We start from the raw sequence: 13,809 nt of genomic DNA, 5'->3' as shown, positions 1-13,809 counted from the left end.
GGGAGGGGGTCGAGGCTGCAGGTGGTGGGTTTCATTGAGGTGATGGTGGGTGAGAGGGAGGAAGGAGAGATGGAGAGGAAGGAATGTAGCATGGGGGTCGTGGTAGGAGCTGATGATGGGGAGGGTGAGGGGGTAACAGTAAATTGTTCAGTTGCTAATTATCTCTAAAGTGCATTGCATGGGAATATTGTCAAATTGAACTAGTGTCAGAAATGCATTTATTACAAATTTTAAAACTTGTACGTACATGGCAGTTCTAAAAATTTAGCTAAAGTAAAGCTTGAAATAACCAAGGCAATGATTTGTGAAGACAATCAACACATTCTTCCCCGTTCACAGTATACAAGTATAGTTGAATATTTTTTAAACTTAGAAGCAACAAACTAATATCAGGAAGTGAACAACTAATTCCCTTACATAGATGCAATAAAATCCTACAATACAAATTTACATTCATGTAGCACCTTTCACATCAGGAGGACATCCCAGGCACTGACAGCATTAGGATTAGTGTCCCAGCTTTGTGTGATTAATACTGCACTTTTGTTACAAAACATTATACATTTGAAATAAGACACACTAAGCAATACCTCGATTCCCGAGACCAACTTGAATATTTAGTTTCATTGGAATATTTAATTCACTGCTGCAGAATAAAAGAAAAGAATTTAATTCAGTTACAGCTCATTAATGATTCCTGGAGCTATACCCAGGATCAAATAGTAGAGATGTGGGTGATATGAATATTTGAGCTTTGCCTCCATTATCATGGGTATTCAAGGAGTTTCTATAACTATACTAGACTTTACCCTCAGGAGGTGGTAATGAGGCAAGGTTTATTAAAGGAAAGGTTTCTTGTACTTGCTGTAACAGCAAGTTTTCCTCTACATTCATAAATTGAACTAAAACAATTAAAAAATATTTTAAGGACAGGTGATATATCCTTCCCTACTGGCAAAAAGCTACAGAATGATCAAGGGGACAAGGTAAAGATTTTTTAAAAAAAAAAAAAGACTGATGGCAGGATGTAAATACAAAAGTGTTCAGGATATTATTATGAGATAATAGGACAGAGAAAGACATTTTGTTTGAGGTATGCAAACAAGAGATGCCGTTTGTTAAAGGCACAAGTCCTCTAAGAAATACGCTGGGTAGAATTCTTACAGGTTAAAAAGTGGTTAAATTCTTCAGTGAAGACTTAAATTTTGGATCCAGTTATTTTGATTAGCATGTACAAATCAACAAAATGCATGTTAGAAAAATGCCAAAGACTTAAGATTTTCTAATCAGTAAATTTACTGACCTTTGGGGGCAACTATTATTCAACACGGTCAGTAAATTCATGAACATTTGGCCGAGATGTGCTTACAATGGTCTCAAGTATGAATTGCTAAATGAATTTTAAATGTTTACCATCAAGCAGAGCATAAACCTCAACATGTTTAAGATACTTGAAGCATTTTTAATTGAGTGCATTAATATTAACCAGCTGAGCAAGAGATTAAACCATAACCTTGTACACAACAATTTCAGGAACCAGGAGCAGTTTGCATATGCAAAGTATTATGTTTCCGCCTGCATTCTTGGCAGTTGGCTTCGTGTCAGTGATCATTTTAAAATTAAAACAAATTGCATTTAAAGAAAAACATACAAGGCAGATATAATTAACCAGTTTATTAAGAGTAATGAACTGGATAATAAAAAACACTAGAAATTACATTGGATTGTTTTTTCAGTCGGTCAATTTATCAAAATACTTCAGTTTTCCTGATGGATCTGGAATTATCTAAAGGGAAAGAAAACAAAATCAAACTCAGTACTCAATAAACCCACAAATAGTCTGCATCAAAAAAATGGTTGCTTGTTGCCACTGCTGTTTACCCACAATTGACTAAACTTTTACAATAATAAGTTGCTTTCAGGTCAAACACCTGTTCGTCCCAAACATCCTTGGAAGACCCTTGTTCTTATTCATCATCAGCATATCAGCAACACACAATAAATCAAAATTGTCAATGAAGGTCAAAATCTGACATTTAAAATATTTTTTTTTAAAAATCAGCCACAAAATTGCTCATCGAATTTGTAGACGCAAGTCAATTTATTGTGCTAATCATACTGAATTACGACTTTTTTTTAAAAAAAGACACGATTTCAGATTGTCAAATGTTCTTTCCCTAAGCTACGCAGGTGCCAGATGATACTGGTCTCAAAAAAACATGAAGCAACAACAAATTAGAGCCTTTTATGTCAGGAGGACATCCCAAAGCAGAAAGAGTTTGCTTTTTGGCTTGAGAACTGCCCTATCTATAGGTTTACCTAAATATAATGGTTTCCATCAGCAATACATACAATTCATGAATCCTTTGTTCATAGTTAGGACAATATTATTCTTACTGAACTAAAATAAAGTTAAAAATAACCATTAAAAATTAGGCTAAACTTGCTTTTAAGGTGATTCATAGAATTCTTTTTAATTAAATATGGAACCTCAGACAACTTAGCTTGAAGTCAGCACAAAGAGCTTGTAAAGATTGAAGAATAAATTTAAAAAGCTTCACTAAGAATTACAGTATCGAACACAGAAGAAATTATTTTAGTAAATACTAAACAAACTAATTTCAGATTATATTTAATCATAGTTCTCAAAAAAAATTTAGTATCTGTAAAATATTATTTCTGTACAAGCAAGAGTCATATGAGCAGATTACAAAAATTTAAACACGTTTAAGAAAATGATTTAATGCTGAAAAAATAATTTATCTAATGTACTGAAAATGCCAATAAAGGATAATTAATTGCTTCACGCAACCTAGGTTTCTGGCCTTATACAATATCTGTAATCAAGCCCAATACTATTGGGTTTACTCACAACTCATCTCGGGGCCACCATTCTTTCATGACCTCTTCTGGTTTGATCTAATTTAAAATATATCAGTGGTATGATTACAGAAACTAAATTAGAGTACTCAGCAACTATGCTAAAGTTTTGCACTTCCAACTAGTGGATTTACTGTTTAATGGGTTACAGTGTATGACCTAGAGGAGATCAGCAACACACACATTATGTGGAGCTGTGTTGCTCACTGTGAAAGGACAGCGGAATGCTGGACTCGAGAAGGGGAAAAATCCTCTGCCCGATCACGAACACCATACTACTTAGCAGGAGTTATACTATTTTCAGCATCCAAGGCTGCACTCTCCACCTCTCAAAGCCAGTCAGGAACCTCGGCGTTTTGTTCGACCCTGAGCTGTCCTTTCTCCCTCACATCCGCACCACAACTGGCACCGCCTTCCATCACCTCCGGAACATCGCCAGACTACGGCATTACCTCACCCCTCACGCTGCTGAAACCCTGGTCCACGCCTTTGTCACCTCAAGGCTGGACTATGGGAACTCTCTCCTCGCCGGCCTTCCCGGCACCTCCCTCCACAAGCTGCAGGTCATTCAGAACTCTGCAGCTCGTGTACTGTCCCGCACCAGGCTTCGGGACCACATCACTCCCACCCTCGCTCGCCTCCACTGGCTCCCCATCCCCCAGAGGATTGATTTCAAGATCCTCATCCTCACCTATAAGGCCATCCACGGCCTCGTTCCCTCCTACCTCTCTGACCTACTATCCCCCTACCTACCTGCCCGTACCCACCGTTCCTCCAGCTCCGGTCGGCTCCACATCCCCCGCCCCAATCGCCCTACCATCGGTGGTCGGGCCTTCAGCCTCTCAGCCCCGAGGCTCTGGAACTCTATCCCCCAGTGCCTTTGCCGCCTCCTCCCTTTCCTCCTTCAAGGCCGGTCTCAAAACCTTTCTTTTTGACCGTGCCTTCAGCTCCTCTCTCGACTCTCTTCCCCCTCCTCGCTCCCTCCCTTCCCTCCCCTCACCCTGACCATTTCCCCCCTCCTCGCTCCCTCCTTCCCTCCCCTCACCCTGACCATTTCCCCCCTGCTCGGGTCATGACCCAACTGTGCAGCGCCTTGGGACGTCCTCCTGACGTGAAAGGCGCTTTATAAATGGAATCTTGTTGTTGTACTAGTCATCCACCGAGTAAAAGCTCAAAGCTGCACTTGCCAGCTGACCAGTTTATGACTATCCTAGTTGTCTGGGGTGGGAAGAGGAGACAAGAAAAAAGGGAAAAGGTAAGCAGCTTCTCTGGGATTAAGCTACTTCAAGGCAACAAACTCGTCTTGGTAGAGAAAGGAAGGAAGAAGAAAAAAAGGAGTTAACCAACTCTCTGTGGTAGACTCATTGACTGAATATTTGTCAGACAAGAAGGCAATACTCCAGGATTAGCACTTTTCTGTTTGCTTTGTGAACTTGCAGCAACTAGAATGGGAAAGTCACAAGTGCATCAAAACCTACAGCTGATCCAAAAAAAATCAATATGCTTTTTTAAAAAAAATCTCATTCAGCCTGATGCAGGCAGAAAATGTCTAACAGTCAGAAATAAAGCAATACTACTGATTGCTTACAATTTAGCACAGGCAGCAATGAAAGTAATTGAACTCTAAACAGTGTTGCCATTTAAGTCATGAGGTTAGTAAAAGAAGTTTTAAATCAAAGAGGCAGTCTTACTGTATCACTTCCAGGTTTCCAACCAGCAGGGCAAACTGTGGAACAAAGATCAGATATGTCACATACAATAAAAACAACTTGTATTTAAGTAGCACCCTTTGTGGGTAGAGTCTCACAGCGCTTTATAGCAGTTTGATGCCAAGCTGGAAAGAGGTGACCAAAAACATGTTAGAAAAGGAAAGTCTTCAGCATGATATTTGAAGATGGGCAGAGGGGGTAAGTTGGAGGAACTGAGAACGAGAGATCCAGAGATTCGGGGGATAGTGGCTGAAGACTCGGCCGCCAATGGGAGCTGGGGGGATGAGGGACAAGCTGAAACCCGAGCCAGCTGAGCAAAGGCAGTGGGATGTAATCAGATTGGAGAGGTAGGGTCTTACAAGGATGTGAAGTGTTTTAAAGGAGAATCTTGAAATCAATCTGTTTTGCAGGGAGCCTGACAATAACTGGGGTGATGGCTGTGCAGAGCCTAGTTCAGGTGAGGACACAGACAGCAGCATTTTGTATCACCTGGAGCTTGTTTATAGTGAAGTGGGGTGACCAGCAAGGAATGCATTGGAAAAAATGAGGAGGGTGCTGACAAAAGCATGACTGATGGTTTCAGCAGTGTTTGACTAATAGAGGGGAGAAGGTGAGCGATGTGGTGGAGGAAGGCCATACTGGTCATAAACTGGATGTAGGTTAGGAAAGATAACTGGAGATCAAACATGCATTGTTAGATCATTGAAACAATTATAACTACTAGATTTACACTACATTTCAATTTTATCTTTATTACCTTTTGCTCACATCTGCCAGATCAAAATAGTGATTGAAATAACACATTGATTTCAAATGATACGCATACACACCTTCTCCATGCTTGTCAGTATACTGGAATGCCTGAACTAAACGAAGAGTTTCGTCCACTGACCGTCCCACAGGAAGATCGTTCATTGTAATTTGTCTTAGTATTCCTTTGTCATCAATAATGAAAAGGCCCCTGAAAAATAATAACTTACAATAACATGTCCATGACGGGTAGAAATGTATACTTTACAACTGTATATGTTTGGACTGTCATACACCGTAATAGTTTGTAGTTCCTTTCATCAAGACTGTTGTGCTGATGTTACTGTTTCGGAGGGGCTCAGTGTCTTGGACCAGCTCAATTTACTCAAACAGGAGCAGGTACCCATGAGTTTGGGAGTCTAATTAGATACAGATGCCTAGTGAGCCCCAGTCAGCTCTGCATTTTTCACATTTTTATATCTTTCTCCAGTATAATGGTTGACTGAAAATTCATATTACATTTTCCAGACCTGATTTTCTAAAACAAATACCTTAATGTATGTCCTTGGTCCTCCAGATACACACCATAGTCTTTTGCTATTTGGTGAGTAAGATCTGAGAGCAGTGGGATTTTCATTGGTCCTAGGCCACCTTGTTTTCTTGGAGTGTTGATCCTTTGGTTAAAGAAAAACACCTCTTAGAAACTAATCTTGTTTACATTAAGGCACCAAGAATCAAATTTACAATAGATAACAATTAAACTTGCATTTAATTCCAGGTATCTACAACTACTTGCATGAATTCACATTCACTTTCAAAATAATTGATTTGAATCGCAACTTTTTAAAAACATTCTAAATGTAAAATTTGGGAAAGCTGCAGCTTATTCTCACAATTTTCCACTACTTTAAAAGAAATTAGAAAAGGTAAAGAATGATATTTTTTAAATCCAGCATGTACTAAAGTTTCACTTTTAATTGATATATTAAAATGAACTCAGTAAAAAATGATTGCTGTAACACTTAATATGAAATGAGATGTTTAATGACAAACTAGTGTAACTTTTAATCATAGTATTTTACAATTCTGCTGTTTGGAACATCAACTTTAAGTGCTATTAAACCTAAATGGTCACATTTCTGTTCAGCACACAAATGCATGTAACATGTTTTAGAATGGTCAAAATAAACAATTATATGGGAGAGCATATAAAAAGGATGGTCTCATACTACACAATATCAATCTGTTTGTAACCCAGCCTTACTCCATTTGGTACAGTACATAGAAGTGATGTATCCAGCAGTTTTGCCTTCTTAAACATGATGTGTCATCCAGTTTTCTGCAGCATCTCCCCTGCTTGGGAGAGTGCCTTCAAATTTTAACTTCAAGTGCATTTTGGGAGGACGAATGAGGAGAGGCAATATAAGTTAGATGGTACAATCTTAAAGAGGGTGGAGGTACAGATATACCTGTGGGTTCATATAGGTAAATCTTTGAAGGTAGCAGGACAGGTAGATAAAGCTGTTAAAAAAAGCATATGGGATACTAGGCTTTATAAATAGGGGCATAGAATACAAAAGTAGAGAAGTTATGATGAATCTTTTTAAACACTGGTTAGGCCTCAGCTGGAGTACTGTGTTCAATTCTGGGAAACACACTTTAGGAAGGATGTCAAGGCATTGGAGAGGGTGCAAAGGAGATTTACCAGGATGGTACCAGGAATGAGGAGCTTCAGTTATCAGGAGAGGCTAGAGAAGCCAGGATTATTCTCCTTGGAGCAGAGATGGTTAAGAGGAGACTTAATGAAGTTTTAAAAATTATGAGGGGATTCAATAGGGTGAACAAGGAGAAATTATTTCCACTGGTGAGTGGGTCAGTAACCCGAGGATACCAATTTAAAGTAGTTGTTAAAAGAAACATAAGGGAGGTGAGAATTTTTTTCATACAGCGAGTTCCAGTTTCATCTGGAATGCATTGCCTGAAAGGGTGGTAGAAGCCAATTCGATAAAAATTTTTAAGAGAAAAATAGATAATTATTTGGAGAGGACAAGTTTTCAGGGTTATGGGGAGAACAGGGGAGTGGGATTGAATTGGATAGCTCTTTTCAAAGAGCTGGTACAGACATGATGGGCTGAATGGCCTCCTTCTGTGCTCTATAATTCTATGAAGTTGAATATGGACGACTGCTGAAGCTCACTCACTGGCATCAATTCTAAAAGTTTTTACATATATGCTTGTCAAACCATTTCTCTGTGGTCTGCAGACCTTCTATAATTAATCCATTCAAGTATTTAGACTTTACACAGCACGCTGAACTAGATAATCCTACTTTGGTGTTTTGCAAGCAATGACTCGGGCTCTCTCCCAGACACACGGGTAGAAAACCATGACATTGTTTATGTAACATTTACAGTGATTTAATACATAATAATAATCCTTGCATCTGATATAGCACTTTTCATGTCTTCGAGACATCTATTATTATTTCAAGTATTTAAGTTGATGAAGGAAAACCATCTATTTTTTTCTAGTAACAATAAATATTTGTCACTTTCATTGCAATGTAATCAGATACTCATATACATTCAATTATTTGAAAAAAACAAATCCATTGTTAATAGGAAGACACCAACTCAAATACTATAAAGCAGACACAACTTCCAAATACACCTCCACTTTAAAATACCATTAAAGGTAAAAATGAATAAAAATAAAGTTGTTGTTTGAAGGTGATTTTAGAATAAGGGCATATTTTACAGTGGCATGTCATACTTGTAATTTCCAAACTTGTAACCCGAGCCTCGTGAACACAAACTGACCTAGAGTAAAAATTGCTTAATCAAGGAGTTTCAATTTTCATAAATTCTGCATTAGAGTAATGTCATTTTTACTGGGAATAGAAAGTATTTTTTTTTCACCTCAAAAAATAAGAAATGACATTGTAATGATACCAATTGTGTTTGCAAATCATTTCTTTATTAAAAAATACATTTACCAATTTGCATTACATAAAAACTAGCAACTACACTCAAAATAATTATACCCAACGTTTTTGCCACTTACCATGCCAAGTGCGTAAATTGAGAGTCAACGGAACAGGCTACCACCTCCGTGTTAATGGCTCTAAACTCTTCAATTCTGTCACTGAAAGCTATTATTTCCGTGGGACAAACAAATGTGCTACAAATAAAGAAAATCATGCATTATTAAAAGTACATTTCCAACCAATCAACACAAAACATTTCTGAAAGGGAAAGAAGCACCAGCTAAGTTTTCAAAAAAATTGTCAAATTTAATGGGTGTACTTTAAATTCCATTCTAGATCTGAGTTGTTTGGATCTGAAGTGCATTGCCTGAAAGGGTAGTGGAAGCTGATTCGATAATAACTTTTAAGAGAGTAAAAGTAGATAATTATTTTGGGAGGACAGGCTTGCAGGGCTATGGGAGGAGAGCGAGGAGTGGGATTGATTTGAATAGCTTTTTAAAGAGCCGGCACAGACACAATGGGCCAAGGCCTCCTTTTGTGCTGTATAATTCTATGATTCTACTTCCGGCCACAATCAAATAGTCATAAATAGCATGTTATCATTGAAACATTTCAAGTATCCTTCCCTCCTCGACTGCTCCAATGACAAATGTCAGCATCCACTCCAAGAACACAGCGAGTTGGATAGCCTAGGAGTCGATCTGCGAAAAAATAGCAGGTGACTGATGCCTTGCCCAAGCTTATTTTTGTGTATGTGTGTGTAAAAAAGTCTAAAAAGCAGCATACTATATTCATCATTTTTTTAAAAAGCAGAAAAGCACACTGCTGACTTTGAAACACAAAACTTAACACAACTGTTCAAAATCCAATAACAAGTACACAGTACAATAGCACCACATACTGGTAAGGAAATGGGTCCGCAATACCAATCTGATGATACTCTGCCCCTAACCACGCATTAAATTGTTGATTAAATCGGAATTTCTATGATTTTCAGTTTGCCTGCCTGACTTTGCGTAAGTGATATTAAATGTGATGGCCCCGACTAACACGATCGTATAAGTTTTATTGTATGTATGAGTACCAGAAGGGGCCCAGTACAGACCCCTAAATGTTAGAACCATGGAAATTTACAGCACAAAAGATGATATGAGCAAGTATGCTTGCCAACACTAGTTTAAACTTTCCTTACTTCTGGCTTGAAAAGCATAAATAGAATTAACACTTACAAATCAAGGGGGTAGAAAAAGAAGACAAGGTATTTGCCTCGATAATCTCCAAGCTTCAGCTCTTTGAATTCGCCATTTATTACTGCAGTCTCTTCCCAGTTCGGTGCAAGCTTTGAAACTGTTTAAATTAAAAAAATTGGGTTCATTAGCTTTTCACTACTCCAAGTACTGCTCAGTTAAATAATTTTTAAATTTACAACAACAATAAGATTACATTTGTATAGCGTTTTTCATGTCGAGAGGACGTCCCAAGGCGCTAGACAGTGTACAGCATTTCAGACGCCAGCTGGGTTCAGGGAGGGAAGGGGAGTGACCAATGGCATGGTCAAAGAGGAGGGTCTTGAGGTGGGACTTGAAGGAGGCTAAGGAGGGGACGAGGTGGAGTGATTGGGGGATAGAATTCCAGAGGTTGGGGGCAAAGTGGCTGAAGGCTCTCCCGTCAATGGTGGGACGGGTGGGTCGGGGACGCGGAGCAGGCCAGAGCCGGCTGAGTGAAGAGAGAGGGCGGGTTGGTAGTGTATTAGGAGGTCACAGAGGTAGGGTGGGGCGAGGCCATGGAGGGCTTTGTAGGTGAGGATCAGGATCTTGAACTGGATTCTCTGAAGAATAGGGAGCCAATGGAGTTGGGCGAGAATTGGGGGAGATGGGGTGACGAAGTTTGGTGCGGGAGAGGACACGTGCTGCAGTTCTGGATTATCTGCAGCCTGTGCAGGGAGGAGTTGGGAAGGCCGACAAGCAGGGCGTTTGCACAGTCGAGCCTGGAGGTGATGAAGGTACGAACAAGTTTCAGCGGCCTGAGGGGTGAGGTAATGGTGGAGTCGGGCGATGTTACAGAGGTGAGGGAAGGCAGAGCGGGTCATGGCTTGGATTGGGGGAGAAAAGACAGTTGAGGGTTGAACAAGACACCCAGGTCCCTGACTGGCGGTGAGTTGTAGTGAGCAACCATGGAGGTTGATGTTGCAAGAGCCTGAGGTGCTGAGGCGCTGGTGCGAATCAATCAGGAGGGCCTCAGTCTTGTTCACATTCAACTGTAGGAAATTTCCCCTCATCCAGGACTTGATGTCCGACAGACAGTCTGTCAGCACAGCAGTGGTCCTGGAGTTGAGGGTGGAGGCAGAAAGCTAAGAGTTGGGCGTCATCCGCATACATGTGGTGTTTCCGTGCGGTGGGCAGCGCGGAAGCCGGATTGGAGGAGTCCAAAGAGGGAACGGCGAGGAAGAAAGGAGCGGAGCTGGGACGCAACGACTCGTTCCAGGACCTTGGCGAGGTGAGAGATGGGGCGGTAGCTGGAGAGGAGGGAATGGGTCCGGGTAACCGACATTAAATGAATGCCTTTTTGTGCGAAACCGATAGAAATGGGTTTGCAATCTGCAGGATCGCATCGTTCGCCTCAAGCATTCGCCTGGCGTCGGGTCTTTTAAGCCATCGACGAGCGTGGGCGGGCGGGTCTCCAGCTCAACCGTCCATCTCTGGAACTGCCATGTGCGGGTGGGACGGACGGAAGCGTCGGCTCGGTTTGGACACACTTAAGCGACGACGATGGGTTTTCTGCGCGGGTCGGACGCCCGCCTGACGGGACAGGTATAAAAAAAATCCCCGCAGTCCACACAGAAGCGTAACGCGAGAGGGGTCAACCCGGCTCAGGTGAGCCCCAGTCCGTTGCCTCCCAGCCCCAGGGTGGGACTTTGAACCCCCCCGTCCACTCATGGCTGACCCTCCCCCCAATGACTTGGTGTCACCGGACCCTTCGGTGTTTGTTTTCCAGACCCCTTCGCGCTTAGGAAGCAGCGTCCGTTTGGGTTGAAAAAGAGCACAGCTGAGGTCCGGTCTGGACACTTGCCCCCTCCCTCCCCCCCCTCCCCCGTTGCCCCCTTCCCCCCTCTCACCACCCACTCAAAACAAGGCGCTGCCGAGCCCCTGGGCCCGTAACAACTTGCGCGACGTGTCCCAAACAGGAGCGCCGTTATACAGCGAAACGCACACGAAGACAGCGGTTGAGGGGAGACCGTCGACGCGGTCACCTTTCAGCCCGACCCTCAGATAAAGCCTCGACACACACACACACAGAGATATCTCCGTACACCCGTACATTTATAAAAAGCAAACTACCCGCTCTCAACGCAGGGCAGAGGCCGCGGCCTCTCTCTCTCTCTCTCTCACTCTCCCTCCCTCCCTCCCGCCTTCCAGGCCCCGCGGCGCGAAAGGATGCTTCACGCGCAGCCCCGCGACCGTTACGGTTTGAATCGGGCGTCGGTTAGAAGCTCGAGCGCCCCCTCCCCCCTCCTCTCTCCCCCTCCCCTCCCCGCGAGAGGCAGGGGGAAGCGCGGCGATGCCACCGCAGGCGGACAAGGTCAGCTCGGAAAGCCCTCCCAGCTGTCAATTATCTTATTATTATTATTATTATTATTAGGAACGGTTTATTATTGTTATTACTGTAAATAATCCCCTCTCCCCCTCTCCCCCCGGTGTGTGTGTGTGTGTGTGTGTGAAGTACAGCGCGGGCGCTACTCACTCTTCGCTTTGCTGAGGTGCAGCGAGTGGTCAGTGACGGGCGCCCTGAACGCCTCGCCGGGGTACACGTGTCCCCCCGCGTAGTAATGGCACTCCTCCTGCTCTTTTTGGCTCCCCTTTTGGCAGGCAGCGGGGGCCGCCAGCAGCCAGAGCCCGGCGAGCAGGTAAAGGGCGAGGCACGGCACTCCGCTCCCGGTCTCCATTGCTGGCGGACGGCGCACGTATTTTTTTTTGTGTGTGGGGGGTAGGGGTGGGGTTTCCCTTTTTAATACCCGGCGAGGCTGATGGCGGCCGACGAGCGCGAAGGACCTCCCACGTGAACGCTCAAGTGTCGGCCAATGGAGACCGCCAGTTAGCACTGTAACCCTTTCCGCACCGAGGGCCAGGGCATGTTAACAACAACAACAACAACACCACCACCGCCACCTCCACCTCAACCACCCACCCACCGCCGCGTCACCTTTTGCGTAGCGCCCCTTCAGGTCGGGAGGACGTCCCAAGGCGCTGGACAGTCAAGGATTTGCACCCGAGCTGGGGCCGCCGTGCCCTGGAAGGGGGGTGGTAGGAGGATGGCCGAAGGTGCCGTGAAAGGAGGAGGATCTTGAGATGTGCCTCGAAGGAGGCGAGGGAGGGAGGGAGGGAGGGAGGGAGGGTGCGAGGCCAAGGGACTGTGCGGGATGGAGTCCCAAAGGGTGGGGCGTGACGTGCGGAGCAGGCTGGAAAACGCAAGCGGACGGGAGATTCCCCTCCCCTCCCCTTTTGTTAGACGCAGGTTTTTTTTCAGCTTTGGAATGAATGTTTTCAGCACGGTCCGAGGCATCGTTCTCAGCGTGAGACGTTGAAAATGAGTTCCACTCTCTGCCTGTTCAAGGTGGGGGTCATCCTGGCTCGGCTGCTGAAACTTTCGCCGTTCAGTCATATCAGGACTTAAAGACTGGGCCAAAGAGGCGGCCAAGGTTTTTGGCCGGCCAACGCAATACATGTCCTTGATTGTATATTTCTTGATTCATGCCATAAACCAAGAAATATTCAATCAAGACAAAACATGGAAACACACTACCAATCGAACACGGACTTACCTAGACTCGTGCGAATGTTCAGGGACCTCTTCTTGATGGCTCCATGGGACGTAGTTTGGCCGTCACTGGTCTAGGCTCAGACTCCAGCGCTTGCTCACACTCACGCTCGTCGACCGCCTGGTCAGCGGAGCCGTTCTTAGCTTGAGACATTGAAAATTAGTTCCTCTCTGCCTGTTCAAATGGACGTTAGAAATCCTATGGCACAATTCTCTCAAAGGATATACTGACGAAAAACAAATCATTCAGGCAAGTGTCCTCCCACACTATTTATGCTTAACAAAAAGTCAGAACTGACCTTACCCTAAATTAAGATTTGCATGGTCTTGGTGACCTTAGGGTAGATCAGTATCAATTTAATCCATAACTGGAAAGAGGGAGGATTTTCAAATCTAGACAATAACTATTGAATCATATACAGCTATAGTTTACAATGCAAAAAATACAAAATATTAAGCAGCTTGGCTCAGTTAAGAAGCACTCTTGTCTCAAGGTGTCGACAAGGTGTGAGACAAATTATCTGCTGGGTTTGGCTTAAAAAAGAAAATAGATTCCTGACCCACTGATTACCTTTGTCGCTGCCCACTTCAGGAAAGTACTCACAAAACTGCTCCTGTAGTCTACCTAAATGCTGAAGATTATATCCTAGAGACTGTCAAATGACAGAT

At 43.3% G+C, this 13,809-nt stretch overlaps 1 protein-coding gene across 2 annotated transcripts; it reads right to left on the bottom strand.

The window, feature by feature from the left end:
• Positions 1 to 1,659: 1,659 nt before the first annotated feature.
• Positions 1,660 to 12,506, bottom strand: prdx4 (peroxiredoxin 4). Of its 2 annotated transcripts, XM_007910591.2 has the most exons (8): positions 12,067 to 12,506; positions 9,555 to 9,672; positions 8,403 to 8,519; positions 5,891 to 6,013; positions 5,420 to 5,550; positions 4,572 to 4,606; positions 2,873 to 2,919; positions 1,660 to 1,786 (listed from the first exon to the last, which is right to left on the bottom strand). In XM_007910591.2, exons 1-8 carry the CDS (start codon positions 12,266 to 12,268, stop codon positions 1,783 to 1,785), a joined length of 777 nt encoding a protein of 258 aa, XP_007908782.2. In that variant the 5' UTR covers positions 12,269 to 12,506; the 3' UTR covers positions 1,660 to 1,782.
• Positions 12,507 to 13,809: the final 1,303 nt, after the last annotated feature.

Source organism: Callorhinchus milii, unplaced genomic scaffold, assembly GCF_018977255.1.
Source record: "Callorhinchus milii isolate IMCB2004 unplaced genomic scaffold, IMCB_Cmil_1.0 Scaffold4, whole genome shotgun sequence".
Lineage (NCBI taxonomy): Eukaryota > Metazoa > Chordata > Chondrichthyes > Chimaeriformes > Callorhinchidae > Callorhinchus > Callorhinchus milii.
The sequence above is the reverse complement of the archived record's forward strand: the minus strand, read 5'-3'. Positions and strand labels throughout refer to the sequence as shown.

What these genes read in the sequence shown, in the direction of transcription:
- prdx4 (XM_007910591.2), bottom strand. Translation starts at nt 12,268, where the DNA reads ATGGAGACCGGGAGCGGAGTGCCGTGCCTCGCCCTTTACCTGCTCGCC. An exon ending in TTTTTCTACCCCCTTGATTT is followed by an intron (nt 8,520 to 9,554) that starts GTAAGTGTTAAT and finishes CTTTATTTGTAG; the next exon opens with CACATTTGTTTGTCCCACGG. An exon ending in GACCAAGGACATACATTAAG is followed by an intron (nt 5,551 to 5,890) that starts GTATTTGTTTTA and finishes ATTATTTTTCAG; the next exon opens with GGGCCTTTTCATTATTGATG.